This window comes from Microcaecilia unicolor, chromosome 2 (genome assembly GCF_901765095.1).
Source record: "Microcaecilia unicolor chromosome 2, aMicUni1.1, whole genome shotgun sequence".
Classification (NCBI taxonomy): domain Eukaryota; kingdom Metazoa; phylum Chordata; class Amphibia; order Gymnophiona; family Siphonopidae; genus Microcaecilia; species Microcaecilia unicolor.
In genome coordinates this window covers 541485564-541500416 of record NC_044032.1, presented here as the reverse complement: position 1 = coordinate 541500416, position 14853 = coordinate 541485564, and the positions used below count along the sequence as shown (strand labels likewise).

At 43.3% G+C, this 14853-nt stretch overlaps 1 protein-coding gene across 1 annotated transcript in view; it reads right to left on the bottom strand.

Annotated features, from left to right (window-relative positions):
- NSUN7 (NOP2/Sun RNA methyltransferase family member 7) overlaps nucleotides 1–14853 on the bottom strand; it is a 201825-nt gene that overhangs the window by 124025 nt on the left and 62947 nt on the right. Inside the window, exon 4 of the mRNA XM_030191328.1 lies at nucleotides 1440–1575. Within this exon, the coding sequence (XP_030047188.1) occupies nucleotides 1440–1575 (136 nt within the window). The remainder of the gene's footprint in view (nucleotides 1–1439; nucleotides 1576–14853) is intronic.

Below are 14853 nucleotides of genomic sequence, written 5' to 3'. Positions count from 1 at the left end.
AGTGCCACAGGGATCTGTACTGAGACTGGTGCTATTTAACCTATTTAAAAATGATTTGGAAATCAGAACAAGTGGGGTGATTACATTTGCAGTTGACACAAAACTATTCTAAGTTGTTAAAACATATGCAGACTGAAAAATTGTAGGAAAAACTTAGGAAATTGGAAAACTGGGCATCCAGATGGCAGTTGAAATTTAATGTGGACAAATACAAAGTGATGCATATTAGGAAAAATTATCAAAAATAGTTAGCTGATGCTAGGGTTCATCGTTTGATAATTTTTGAATTCCAAGCTAGAGACTTCTCCTCAGATAGGGTGGCCTACATCATCTCCCTACTGTCTGGCTAAGCCCTTGCTTGGGCTTCTCCACTCTGGGAACAGAATGACCCAGTGCTCAACGACCTCCACAGTTTTTTTAGTACAATTCAGAAGGGTCTTTGCAGAGCCTGGGAAAGGTCACACTGGCAGCTTCCGAGTTTCTTAGACTGAAGTAGAGGATGCAGACCCTTGGGAATTATGCTATACAGTTCCGCGCTTTAGCTTCAGAACTAAGCTGGAACAACAAGTGAAGATCTCTACCTCTCTGGAAGTCTTCTCACTGCAATTCTTAGCCAATAACACTTACACAGCTCTATTGCTAGGAAGTGTTCATATCTAAACGCTACAGACATATATACTAATTGTGCTAATAGGAAATTAGAATAGGTTCCTCTAATTTTGGGTGCCCTGTTATAGAACTGCCCTAATGGCATGCATGTCAAAGTTCTGAATTTTCCTGCCACTTTTTGGGCACAGATAAAATTGTGACTTTGGCAACGTGTTGTCCTAGTTTTGAATAAAGGCTAACACAATGTAAAACAAAGTCAAGAACCAAAACAAATGGGAGAAGTTAATTTCCTGTCCATTTGGCTAAATGGAAAACGGAGCAGTGTAACAAAATTCTGAGTGTAGAATGTGTAAACGTGAATTGATTGTTTACTGCTTCAAAAAGTACAAAGACTAGGGAAATTTCCAATAAGCTACATAATAATATTTTTAAAGCAAATAGGAGAAAATATTTTCCCCCCTCAATGAATAGTTAAACTCTGGAACTTGTTGCCAGAGTATATAGTAATAGCAGTTAGTGTATCTTAGTTTAAAACGACACGGGGAAAGCCACTACTTATCCCTGGGAACAGCAGCATAGAATCTTTCTACTTTTTGGGATTCTGCCAGGTACTTGTGACCTAGATTGGCTACTGTTAGAAACAAGATACGCAGAACTTACACCGTGTTCTGAATTCTGGGAAAGCAATTCCATTCCGGCACTGTCATATGACATCACCTATGTGCCTGACACAATGCTGATGGAAAAAAATCCTTTGTAAAAATCACTTCCATAAACACATACACAAGCGTCTCAGGCACTGTATCAAGAAAATTATGAGCAAAGTAAACTATACCTGAACAGGTAATGTTCTATTTCTTGAACTTCTGGTATGAGCTCTTCTTTGTTAGAAAGAATTCGAGGTTGGAATTTTCTATCTTGGTAATCATACAGTATCACAATCATTAGGCTGGTTCTATCATCTGCCTAAAACAGTAAAACAAAACATATAAAGTATAAATATAAGGCATTCTGACATTTGATACCAATATACAGTTCCTGTAACACAAACTAAGTACAGTACTTTACTGATGATTATGTAAGGAATACTGTATTTTGGCAGTATATTCTGTAGAGGTCGCCTACAGTTAGGCACCAGGATGATATGCGCAAATTGCAAATTCTATATCGGCAATTATGTGCCAGCAGTTAGGCATATAAATGATAATATTCTATAACCTGTGCACATTAGCGCCAGATGCACCCTGACCTGCCCATGCCCCTCCCAGATAGATGCCCTCCTTTGCTGTGGCAAACTATGGTTTTTGTGTGCTCAATTTGTAGGGTTGCTGACTGCATAACTGCAAATTAGTGCCAAATACCACCAATTATTGGTCAACGCCAAGTAGCAGCTAACAATTAATTTATATAATACTATCAGTTGCGTAAGTTTATAGAATCAAGGGGTTTGAAGACTTCCTTATTCACAAGGCCTAAAAAGTACTTTCAACAGCAGTACTACTACTACTACTAAACATTTCTAAAGCGCTACTAGGGTTACGCAGCGCTGTACAATTTAACCAAGAAGGATACTCCCTGCTCAAAGGAGCTTACAATCTAAAGGACAAAATGTCAAGTTGGGGCAGTCTAGATTTCCTGAGTAGATGTATAATGGTTATGTGCCAAAGGCGACATTGAAGAGGTGGGCTTTGAGTAAGGATTTGAAGATGGGCAGGGAGGGGGCTTGGCGTATGGGCTCAGGGAGTTTATTCCACGCATAGGGTGAGGCGAGGCAGAAAGGGCGGAGCCTGGAGTTGGCGGTGATGGAGAAGGGTACTGAGAGGAGGGATTTGACCTGTGAGCGGAGGTTTCGGGTAGGAACGTAAGGGGAGATGAGAGTAGAGAGGTAGTGAGGGGCTGCAGATTGAGTGCATTTGTAGGTAAGTAGGAGAAGCTTGAATTGTATGCGGTACCTGATCGAAAGCCAGTGAAGTGACTTGAGGAGAGGGGTGATATGGGCATATCAGTCCAGTCGGAAGATGAGACGTGCAGCAGCGTTCTGAACGGATTGAAGGGGGGATAGATGGCTAAGGGGGAGGCCAGTGAGGAGTAGGTTGCAGTAGTCAAGGCGAGAGGTAATGAGAGAGTGGATGAGAGTTCAGGTGGTGTGCTCAGAGAGGAAAGGGCGAATTTTGCTGATGTTATAGAGAAAGAAGCGACAGGTCTTGGCTATGTGCTGGATATGCGCAGAACCAGCAAGTCAACCCTTTGTTCTGGTCCTTATTTCTACATATTTGATCAGTATAAAAGCATTCTAGAAGCAATGAAGGGTTACACAAAAACGCGTATTTTGAAAGCACTTAGACTTACAAAGTTACATACAGGGGCATTTTCAATATGATGTCTAAGTCCAACTTTGGACACTTTTCTAAAATCGTCCAAAATTCAAGTGTGGAATATAGCCATTTTCAAAACAGAAAAACGTTTTATCTTTTTGGCCCATTTTCAAAAAAATACCTTCTCCTGCTGGACTGTCTTCATACCTCATGCTCTACAGCCTTTTACTGTGTTATGCTCACTTTGTGAAATGTTATCTGTGGATCTTAGATTGGAATCCGACAAAAAGTTTAAGGTTACTTTGAAAACCTGGCTCTTTTCAAGACAGTTTTCATAGTATAGCCCTTTTATGTTCTCTCTCTCTCTCTTTTGTACAGTATAGATATGAAATTTTGGGTAACACTGTTCTACTCACTCTCCCCCCCCCCCCCCCCTCAATTGCCTCTAGTGTATGTGTGTGGCAGTTTATCACTAAGAAGGATTCTGCAAATAGAGGCCAATCATACCAATTAAATAAGAAATAAGCAACATAAAGTAGGTATTGTCTGTTTGCAGGAAAAAAAACTGAATGATACCGAACATGCTAAATTATGTAGGAGTTGGGTAGGAGAATGCCATTCCATAGCAGCACAGGGGCGTAGGGGTGGCTTAGCAATCTTGGTTAGGAAGGGACTCCCATTCAAACTTAAAGTGATTGCACAAGGAAAGCAGGGAAGATATATAATTGTAAAGGTATGGCTACAAGGATTTGAATTTACATTAGCAAATTTGTATGGCCCAAATGAACATATCCCTGGTTTTCTTAGTGGGTTGGCCAACATTTGCCTGCAACACAAGACTGCGGAATTAATAGTAGTAGGGGATTTTAACATGGTTTCAGACCCGCACCAAGATACAATAAGTTCGACCTCTCCATACTACGCTGGGCAGAGGTGCAAAGAGTTTGCTATGTTTCAGAGATTGCTAGGCCTAGTGGACACGTGGATAGTGTTGCATCCAAGCGAGCATGATTATACCCACAGATCCAGAGCCCACGGAACGCTCGCAAGGTTAGACTATACACTGGTAGAGAGGTCCTTATTTGCAATGGTTAGGGCAGCAGAGGTGGGACCTGAAGAGATCTCAGACCATGCCATAATTTGGTTAGATCTGGAGATGCCGGCAGATAAGCAGGGAGGAGGGGGCTGGAGATTTCCAGCGTACCTATACAAAGACCCAAATTTTCAAGAGTACATACGTAGTAAGTGGAAAGATTATATGGAGAATAGTAGTGAACACACCCGAGACCAACCTAGTTTATTCTGGGCCGCCTCTAAGGCGGTGATAAGGGGAGATATTATTTCATATTGCAGCATATAGAAAAAGCGTAAAATGGCTAGTATTTTACAGTTGGAAAGGCAGCTTCAAAAAGCAAAGAAGAGATACATACATAGACCCAACCAGATAACTCTGGATGAACTAAAAGTGGTACAGACAACATCAAAAGCGTAAAATGGTTAGTATTTTACAGTTGGAAAGGCAGCTTCAAAAAGCAAAGAGGAGATACATACATAGACCCACATAGACCCAACCAGATAACTCTGGATGAACTAAAAGTGGTACAGACAACATTAAACACCCTATTGCATGAGCAAGAGACTCATTCCTCCCTTTACTATAAATATAGGTTGCAGAGATACAGGAATAAGACAGGTACCTTTTTGGCAAAAGTTATTAGAAACTGGGGAGGGTCTCGGGCGATACCTGTATTGAGGGACAAGCAAGGGAAACCTGTTAACTCCAGAGAACGTATAGGACAGATGTTTACTGAATATTTCTCTGAACTGTACTCAACCCAACCACAAACAACCAAACAGCAAATGCAGGAATATATTTAGAGAGATCAGGTATAGTCAAGTTAACAGAAGTAGAGGTGGAAAGTTTAAATGCCCCCCTGACAGCGTTAGAGCTGCAACGGGCCATTAAATCCCAGAAATTTAGATTGGCTCCTGGCCCAGATGAGTTTACCGGGGAGAACTACAAATTGCTACCACCGGACGCGCTTTTGGCCACGCTAGACTATTACAAGGCCGTGATTACCCTGGGCCAATTCCCCAAATATGCTAACGCGGCTTTGATCACCTTGATTCCCATACCTGGGAAGCCATTGGACCGAGTAGAATCAATATCGTTGCTAAACGTAGACATCAAGCTGCTTGCTAAAATATTGGCTGGTACATTGGCGGATATACTACCCAACCTTATAGGTCAAGAGCAGGTAGGGTTTGTGAGACATAGACAAGCAACACAAAACGTGCGGAGACTGCTATTGGCCATGGCAGCCTGCTCAGAGAGAGCACACCCCGCCCTGGTCGTCGCCTTAGATGCGGAAAAGGCGTTTGACCAGGTGTGGTGGGATTACCTATTCTGTACATTGGAACACCTAGGATTCACAGGATGGTATTTGCAAGCACTCAAAACGCTGTACTGTCATCCCACAGCAAGTGTATTGGTCAATGGACTTCGGGGAGCAGAATTTGGAATAGAGAGGGGCACTAGGCAGGGTTGCCCTCTCTCCCCCCTGCTTTTTGTAATATCTTTAGACACTTTATTGTATACGTTAAAGAAAGACGACACAATTAGTGGGGTCCCTGTTGGGCCTAGATGTATTAAGGTACTGGCATACGCGGATGACCTGTTATTGACTTTGACCAATCCACAGCGATCAATAAAAATATTATTAAATAGAATTGGACAATTTGGGCAACTTTTGGGTTTCAAACTAAATTTGTCCAAGTCTATTGCTTTGGACATTGGCCCTGGTAAGGGGAGCAGTGGCGGGGAAAGATTCCCTTTTCAGTGCGCAAAAGATCACATAAGATACCTGGGAGTAGAGATTCCGGCATACCTTAATAATCTGTACGATCTTAATATCCAACGGTTTTTGAGGGAGACCAAAGCTAGTTTAAAAGCATGGGCCGGGCTCCCTCTCTCCTTGCTGGGCCGTATCGCCTTATTTAACATGATTATAGCTCCTAGATGGCTGTATGTTTTGCAATTGTTGCCTTTATACATGAAAAGTAAGGATGAACGAAGGTTGAAAGCTGACACGAGTTCCTTTGGCGGGGCAGGAGGGCCCGTCTTGCGGTAACAACGCTCTGTGTTCCGGTGGAGTATGGAGGATTGAGACTGTTGAGAATATGATACCTAAATATTGCTAGCGGTATGAGGACCATTAATGACTGGTTTCGAGGTGCACAAGACTTCACTGATACTCCACTGGAACTTGAACTCTCTGAGGGGGTTCACTTCAGTAACTTTTTACACTCCTCCCGGACTCCTATACCCAATATTCTGAAATATTCAAGGATTATGCCGTACACAGTGGCAGTCTGGAGATGGGTTTGCCGCTTACATCATTTTTCTCCAAAGGTGACTCCTTACCTCCCGATCTGTGACAATATCGCTTTTGTCCCTGGACAGATTTATTCAGTGTTTCGCAGATGGAAGAAGCGGGGGATAGAGTACTTGCTGCAGGTGGTTAATAGGGAAGGACACAAAGCCTTTTGCCGATCTACAAACAGAATACGGGATACCTCAAAACAGGGGCGTAGCTACGGGTGGGCCTGGGTGGGCCCAGGCCCACCCAATCTTGGCTCAGGCCCGCCCAAGCGACGACGACTGGAACGGCGACTTTTACCCGAAGTCGCAACGACGAACGGGCAGGCAGCGCTGCGGTAGTAAAAGCAACAAGTAGACTGGTTCGACTCTCCGTCCTTCACTTCCCTCCCTCTGCGTCCCGCCCGAAAGGAAATGACGTCAGAGGAAGGCGGGACGCAGAGGGAGGGAAGTGAAGGACGGAGAGTCGAACCAGTCTCCTTGTTGCTTTTACTACCGCAGCGCTGCATGCCCGTTCGTCGCTGCAACTTCGGGAGTAGACTGGAACGGAAGTTGGCTTGGAGATGCTGTGAAGGGGGAGGGGGGACACGCTGAATAGAAGGGGGAAGGGGATGGACAGAAACAGGATGGGCAGGGGAGAGAGGTGAATTGCTGGACAACAGGGATGGAAGGAGGGGAAAGGGGAGAGGAAATTTGCTGGAGATGGATGGCTAGAGGAGAGGAGAGGGCAGGGGAGAATGGAGAGTTGCTGGACATGGAGCGGAGGGCAGGGGAAAGAAGAAAATTGCTGGACATGAATGGATGGAGCGGAAAGGGGAGAGTGGAAATTTGCTGGAGCTGGATGGCTGGAGGAGAGGGCAGGGGAGAATGGAGAGTTGCTGGACATGGAGCGGAGGGCAGGGGAAAGAAGAAAATTGCTGGACATGAGTGGATGGAGCGGAAAGGGGAGAGTGGAAATTTGCTGGAGCTGGATGGCTGGAGGAGAGGGCAGGGGAGAATGGAGAGTTGCTGGACATGGAGCGGAGGGCAGGGGAAAGAAGAAAATTGCTGGACATGAGTGGATGGAGCGGAAAGGGGAGAGTGGAAATTTGCTGGAGCTGGATGGCTGGAGGAGAGGGCAGGGGAGAATGGAGAGTTGCTGGACATGGAGTGGAGGGCAGGGGAAAGAAGAAAATTGCTGGACATGAATGGATGGAGCGGAAAGGGGAGAGTGGAAATTTGCTGGAGCTGGATGGCTGGAGGAGAGGGCAGGGGAGAATGGAGAGTTGCTGGATGAATGGATGGAGGGAGGGGAGAGAAGTCAGGAAGGAGGTGCACATGGATAGAGGGGATGGAAGAGAGGAGAAATGCTGGACATGGATGGAGTGGAGGGCAGGGAAGAGAGGAGAAATGTTGGACAAGGATGGAGGTAAGGAAAGACAAAGGAAGGAGATGCACATGGATGGAGGGGAAGGGAGAGAGGAGAAATGCTGGACATGGATGGAGGGAAGGGAAGACAGTGGAAGTAGATGCACATGGATGGAGGGGAGTGAGGAGAAATGCTGGATATGGATGGAGGGAAAACTGCTGAGTTTAAGGGCTGGGTTGGAACACGTTGAGGGCAGATACTGAAACTCGAGGAAGGATAGGGGCAGGGCTACAGATGGTAGACAGGACGCATAAGGACACAGGAGTATGGTGGACATGGTGAGTGAAAAAATATCAAATGGAAAGAAGACACTGCGTAAAACAGAAGACACTGGGACCAAAGCGAATAGATCAGACAACAAAGGTAGAAAAAAGTATTTTATTCAGAATTTATTAATTTGAATATGTCATCTTTTGGAAATGTGCATCTGTGATATTTTGCATGTAAGTTTAAATTTTTCTGGTATTGCTGCATGCTGAGTCTGACTTCTTGAGTTAACTTTCCAGTTCAGTATTTTGCCTTCATATTTTTTGATCTTTAGTTCCTTGTGTCATGTGTTTTTCAAGTGTGATCAAGGTGCAGTATTCTGCTAGCATGTAGTATTCGCAGCCCTTTTTGTTTTGCTTTTTTTCACGAGGTAGTGTATTGGTGTTTTAGAGCCTAGTGTAATTACAGTTCTGCCTTTTCAAGCATAATGTTGTAGCTCATCCTGTCCTTGGAATTAGTGCTGTTATGGTTTTAAAGATATGAGTGTGTTTTTGCACAAGTTTGTGTATAGCATTTTGCAGTGGAGAGATTGTGGGATAATGTAATTATATTTAAAAATATCAATTTTTCCATTAAGTATGTATGTGGTTATACTGATGCAGGGCAGCTGTTGGGCAGACTACTTAGAAATCCATCATCAAGTGAATTCTTAGGCATTATTTTGTAGGATCCCAAGAGACACTACTCATACTTATATAGACAGTGCGTGCCCACCCATATTAGCTCTGGGCCCACCCAAAATCTCAGGTCTGGCTACGCCACTGCCTCAAAAAGATCGATTTTTCTATGAACAATTGAAACACTATGTGATCTCAATACCTTGGGAGGCACTAGCGGAGGATGTGCAGGAAGAACTCTCATCGGCATTCTCCCTGGCGTCCCAGGAAAAGGTGCCCTGTCCTTTCACCACCGGCATATAAAGGACACGGCAGAGGAGCTGGATTATACACGTCTGTCACAACAATGGACAGCAGATCTCAAGACTGAAATCAGTATAGCCCAGATTAGGTCCCATGTAATATCAATTAGGCGAATATCCTACCAAACCGCACATTGGGAATTAAAATATAAATTTGCATTGCGCCTACATGTGCCCCCTAGGCATGCATTTTACATGGGCCATTCCCCTTGGGGAGAGTGCCCAAAGTGTGGAGCAGAGAGCGCGGATTTGGGGCACATGTTCTGGCAGTGCAAAGAGGTGGAGAAATTTTGGAAAGATGTGATAGAATATGTCAACTTAATCTGGCAGCAATGTTGGGCTTATCAAGCAGCCCTTCTGTTTGGTCAAACAACAGTAAACTGTCCCACGGCCAAAGGATTTACATCATTTACTCAACGTGCTATAATTGTGGGCAAACAAACTATATTGACAGAGTGGTTATCAAGGAGAGGCCTGACCTTGCAGCAGTGGAGAGCACTGATGTTGATGATGTTGCGTGTTGAAAGGATGGGAATAACAGATATCAATTCGCAAATTGGAGAACAATTTCAATCAAGGTGGGCACCCTTTTGGGACACGCTGGCCCCGTCCGCCCGAAGTTACCTTCTGAACTTGTAATGGACATAATATAAGTTGGGAAGATTAATGAGTATAGGGAAAGGGGAGGGGAGTTGGGGAGAATGGGAAAGAATGGGGGGAGAGAAGAGTTCTCTTGTTAGGGGGTAAATTGAAAATTGTTGATGTTTAGTTGCTTAAATTGTCATGTGTTTATGTTTGAGGTGTTTGTATCATCAATAAAAATGATTTAAACATAAAAAAGAAATAAGCAACATATAGATTGTAGGAGTAAAGGAGGCATTGAGATACATGGGAGGAACATAGGAAGAAAGAAGCTAAGCTAGAAATGAGAGAAGTCAGAGATGGAAACTGAAAAGATGAAAAGATTCAGGGAGAACTGTTTGCAAATTTTTAGGTTTGTTTTGGATCTTTGAATATATGTTTATAAAAAGTAGAAGCATGCTCTTTTCATCAATATGAAAGCACTTGTAGTATTTGATTATGATCTGGTGCACTGAGCTTCCTGCAGCAGCTCAACCTTAAATTTTGTGGTACCTTTGCATAAATGTGCATATGAATTCATCTACTGGCTACCAGTACAATTCAAGGCTAAATGAAACAAACAAAAAAAAACACTGTCTGATCTTCAAGAAATGGGCTACAATTAAGAACAGAATCTCCCTCTACAGACCTCCAGGGCTCCTAAAGTCACCACACCCACTCCAAAGGACATCACCCACCAATAAGCCTTCTCTAGAGTAGCCCACACACACTGGAATGCACTCTCTGAGAGGCTTGGCTCAGGGCAAGCCTCTTTCTACTTCAGGAAGAAGGTAAAAGTTTGGCTCTTTTCCTAAGCCTTTAAGGGAAGAAGCAACTAACTAGCTAGTTACACACACAAAGGACTAACACTGGCTGCTGGAGGAGTGGCCTATTGGTTTGAGCACCAGTCTTACAATCAAGAGGAGACCAGTTCAAATCCCACTGCTGCTCCTTGTGATCTTGGGCAAGTCACTTAACCCTCCATTGCCTCAGGTACAAACTTAGATTGTGAGCCCTCCTGGGACAGAGAAATATCCAATGTACCTGAGTGTAACGCACCTTGAGCTACTACTGAAAAAGGTGTGAGCAAAAATCTAAATAAATAAATACTATGGCAGGCCTTGCTTATCCACTCCTACAGTAGCAGAGAGCATATTCATTTAACTTTGACTTCATGTATAATTTTCTTTTAGTTAGAGTAACAGGAATTACATAGCCTCTATATCTTCTATCTGTCCATACAGTGGTGGAAATAAGTATTTGATCCCTTGCTGATTTTGTAAGTTTGCCCACTGACAAAGACATGAGCAGCCCATAATTGAAGGGTAGGTTATTGGTAACAGTGAGAGATAGCACATCACAAATTAAATCCGGAAAATCACATTGTGGAAAGTATATGAATTTATTTGCATTCTGCAGAGGGAAATAAGTATTTGATCCCCCACCAACCAGTAAGAGATCTGGCCCCTACAGACCAGGTAGATGCTCCAAATCAACTCGTTACCTGCATGACAGACAGCTGTCGGCAATGGTCACCTGTATGAAAGACACCTGTCCACAGACTCAGTGAATCAGTCAGACTCTAACCTCTACAAAATGGCCAAGAGCAAGGAGCTGTCTAAGGATGTCAGGGACAAGATCATACACCTGCACAAGGCTGGAATGGGCTACAAAACCATCAGTAAGACGCTGGGCGAGAAGGAGACAACTGTTGGTGCCATAGTAAGAAAATGGAAGAAGTACAAAATGACTGTCAATCGACAAAGATCTGGGGCTCCACGCAAAATCTCACCTCGTGGGGTATCCTTGATCATGAGGAAGGTTAGAAATCAGCCTACAACTACAAGGGGGGAACTTGTCAATGATCTCAAGGCAGCTGGGACCACTGTCACCACGAAAACCATTGGTAACACATTACGACATAACGGATTGCAATCCTGCAGTGCCCGCAAGGTCCCCCTGCTCCGGAAGGCACATGTGACGGCCCGTCTGAAGTTTGCCAGTGAACACCTGGATGATGCCGAGAGTGATTGGGAGAAGGTGCTGTGGTCAGATGAGACAAAAATTGAGCTCTTTGGCATGAACTCAACTCGCCGTGTTTGGAGGAAGAGAAATGCTGCCTATGACCCAAAGAACACCGTCCCCACTGTCAAGCATGGAGGTGGAAATGTTATGTTTTGGGGGTGTTTCTCTGCTAAGGGCACAGGACTACTTCACCGCATCAATGGGAGAATGGATGGGGCCATGTACCGTACAATTCTGAGTGACAACCTCCTTCCCTCCGCCAGGGCCTTAAAAATGGGTCGTGGCTGGGTCTTCCAGCACGACAATGACCCAAAACATACAGCCAAGGCAACAAAGGAGTGGCTCAGGAAGAAGCACATTAGGGTCATGGAGTGGCCTAGCCAGTCACCAGACCTTAATCCCATTGAAAACTTATGGAGGGAGCTGAAGCTGCGAGTTGCCAAGCGACAGCCCAGAACTCTTAATGATTTAGAGATGATCTGCAAAGAGGAGTGGACCAAAATTCCTCCTGACATGTGTGCAAACCTCCATCAACTACAGAAGACGTCTGACCGCTGTGCTTGCCAACAAGGGTTTTGCCACCAAGTATTAGGTCTTGTTTGCCAGAGGGATTAAATACTTATTTCCCTCTGCAGAATGCAAATAAATTCATATACTTTCCACAATGTGATTTTCCGGATTTAATTTGTGATGTGCTATCTCTCACTGTTACCAATAACCTACCCTTCAATTATGGGCTGCTCATGTCTTTGTCAGTGGGCAAACTTACAAAATCAGCAAGGGATCAAATACTTATTTCCACCACTGTATGTTCCATCTATACTGTCTATTAAGATGTTTTATTGTGGACTGGATAAAAGTAGCATGCTATGTCATATGTGTACTGTCTATTTTTTTATATATATTTTTTTTTCTGTTGCCAGAGAATGTGGTAAAGGTGGTTAGCTTAGCGGAGCTTTAAAAAGGTCTGGACGGCTTCCTAAAGGAAAAGTCCATAAACCATTATTAAATGGACTTGGGGAAAATCCACTGTTTCTGGGATAAGCAGTATAGAATGTTTTGTACTTTTTTGGGATCTTGCCAGGTATTTGTGACCTGGATTGGCCACTGTTGGAAACAAGTATTGCCATACTGGGAAAGACCAAAGGTCCATCAAGCCCAACATCCTATGTACTTATGTACAATGTTCAGGCTGTTCTTGCTACACACCACCTTGGGTGAATTTCTTCAAAAAGGTGATAAATAAACCTTTATAAAGTATGAGAATTCTTCTACACAAAGAGAAATCAGGTTCATAGTCACTTTTAAAGATGATTGCTCAAGGAATGTAGCCACGTATGTCAAAGTAGTATTTAGAAAAACTACAGAACTTTGACCATGGTAAACAGATTTGAAATGTAAGGTTCTAGTTTCAACCTGTGAATGGTTCAGAAGGTTCTAGTGTCAACCTGTGAATGGTTCAGTTTCTAAGAATCTTGCTGGGAAAAACATCTAACCACATAACAGGTGTCAGGATGTTCTACTCCTTTCCACTCTGGTTACCACATCTTCCTAAGGGTCCATCTTGTTCCTCTTGGAGCTTCTTTACCACTCTAACACTGCCTTGTGTTATTTGATTACTTGCTATAACCCAACTGTGCTCCTGATCTTGATTTTTCGCTATGAAGTCTTCCTCTGTTCTGAAACAGTTCCCCTGCTACAAACTGGCTCATTCCTGAGCTGGGACCTCTTGCAACTATCAATGTGCTTTATTTATTTAAAAGACTTTAAATGGAAGAAACAACTAATTAGACAGTCACACACACAAGGACCAACACTGGCTGCACGTGGAGGGGCACTTTCGATAGAACGTCTAAATCAGAATTTAAATGTTTTACAAAAACGTCCAAATTCTGAACAGGAAAGGAGGTCATTTTCGAAAAAGACAGATGTCTATCTTTTGTGTTCAAAAATGCTATGGATGTCCTTTTTTTGGTCCATTTTCAAACAAAAGACGTCCAAATGCAAGATGTCCAAAACAGAGGAGGAGTGGCTTAATGGTTAGTGCAGCGGGCTTTGATCCTGGCAACATGGGTGCAATTCCCACTGTTGCAAGTCAAATGCACAAGGGGCATTTTTGGATATGACATCTAAGTCTGAATTTGGACGGGGTTTTTTTTATGTAAAACGTCCAAAATCAGAATAGGAAAGGCCATTTTCTACTAAAAAAAAGTCTATCTTTTCCTTTTGAAAAGCTGTTTGGAAAAATGTTTTGTGATTTGGAAGAGTTAGGGGAGGTGATCCCCAATTCCCTCCAGTGGTCATCTGATCATTTGGGGCATCTCTTGTGTGGAGTACAGGAGTAGCCTAGTGGTTAGTACAGCAAACCTTGATCCTGGGGAAGTGGGTTCAATTCCCACTGCAGCTATTTTTTTTATAAAAACAGATCTAGCTCAAAACATCTAAGTTTTAGTCTTGGACATTTTTGTCGTTTCATTATGGCTGAAAGACCTCTAAGTCTTAGGAAAGCCCAAGTCCCGCCTTGAAAACACCCCTGGCACGCCCCCTTGAGATTTAGACATGGGTTCTAGGGAATATCTCATCCTTCATTTCCCCAGATGTAAGAAACTAGTTTACAAATCAGTTTTCTCTGCTGGATTTATGTATCAGGGAACTACTGATAGAACTGAAAAATGAACTTGCTGAGCTATTGTTAGTAATATGTAATTTATCCTTAAAATCGAGCGTGGTACCAGAAGATTGGAGGGTGACCAATGTAACGCCGATTTTTAAAAAAGGTTCCAGAGGAGATCTGGGAAATTATAGACCAGTGAGTCTGACGTCAGTGCTGGGCAAAATGGTAGAGACTATTATAAAAACAAAATTACAGAGCACATTCAAAAGCATGGATTAATGAGAAAAAGCCAACATGGATAAGTGAAGGGATGTGGATAAAGGTGAGCCGGTTGATATTATGTATCTGGATTTTCAGAAGGTGTTTGACAAAGTACCTCATGAAAGACTCCAGAGGAAACTGGAGAGTCATGGGATAGGAGGTACTGTCCCTATTGTGGATTAAAAACTGGTTAAAAGATAGAAAACAGAGAGTAGGGTTAAATGGTCAGTATTCTCAACAGAGAAGGGTAGTTAGTGGGGTTCCGCAGGGATCTGTGCTGGGACCGCTGCTTTTTAACATATTTATAAATAACCTAGAGATGGAAGTAACTAGTGAGGTAATTAAATTTGCTGACAACACAAAGTTATTCAAAGTCGTTAAATCACGGGAGGATTGTGAAAAAGTACAAGAGGACCTTACGAGACTGGGAGACTG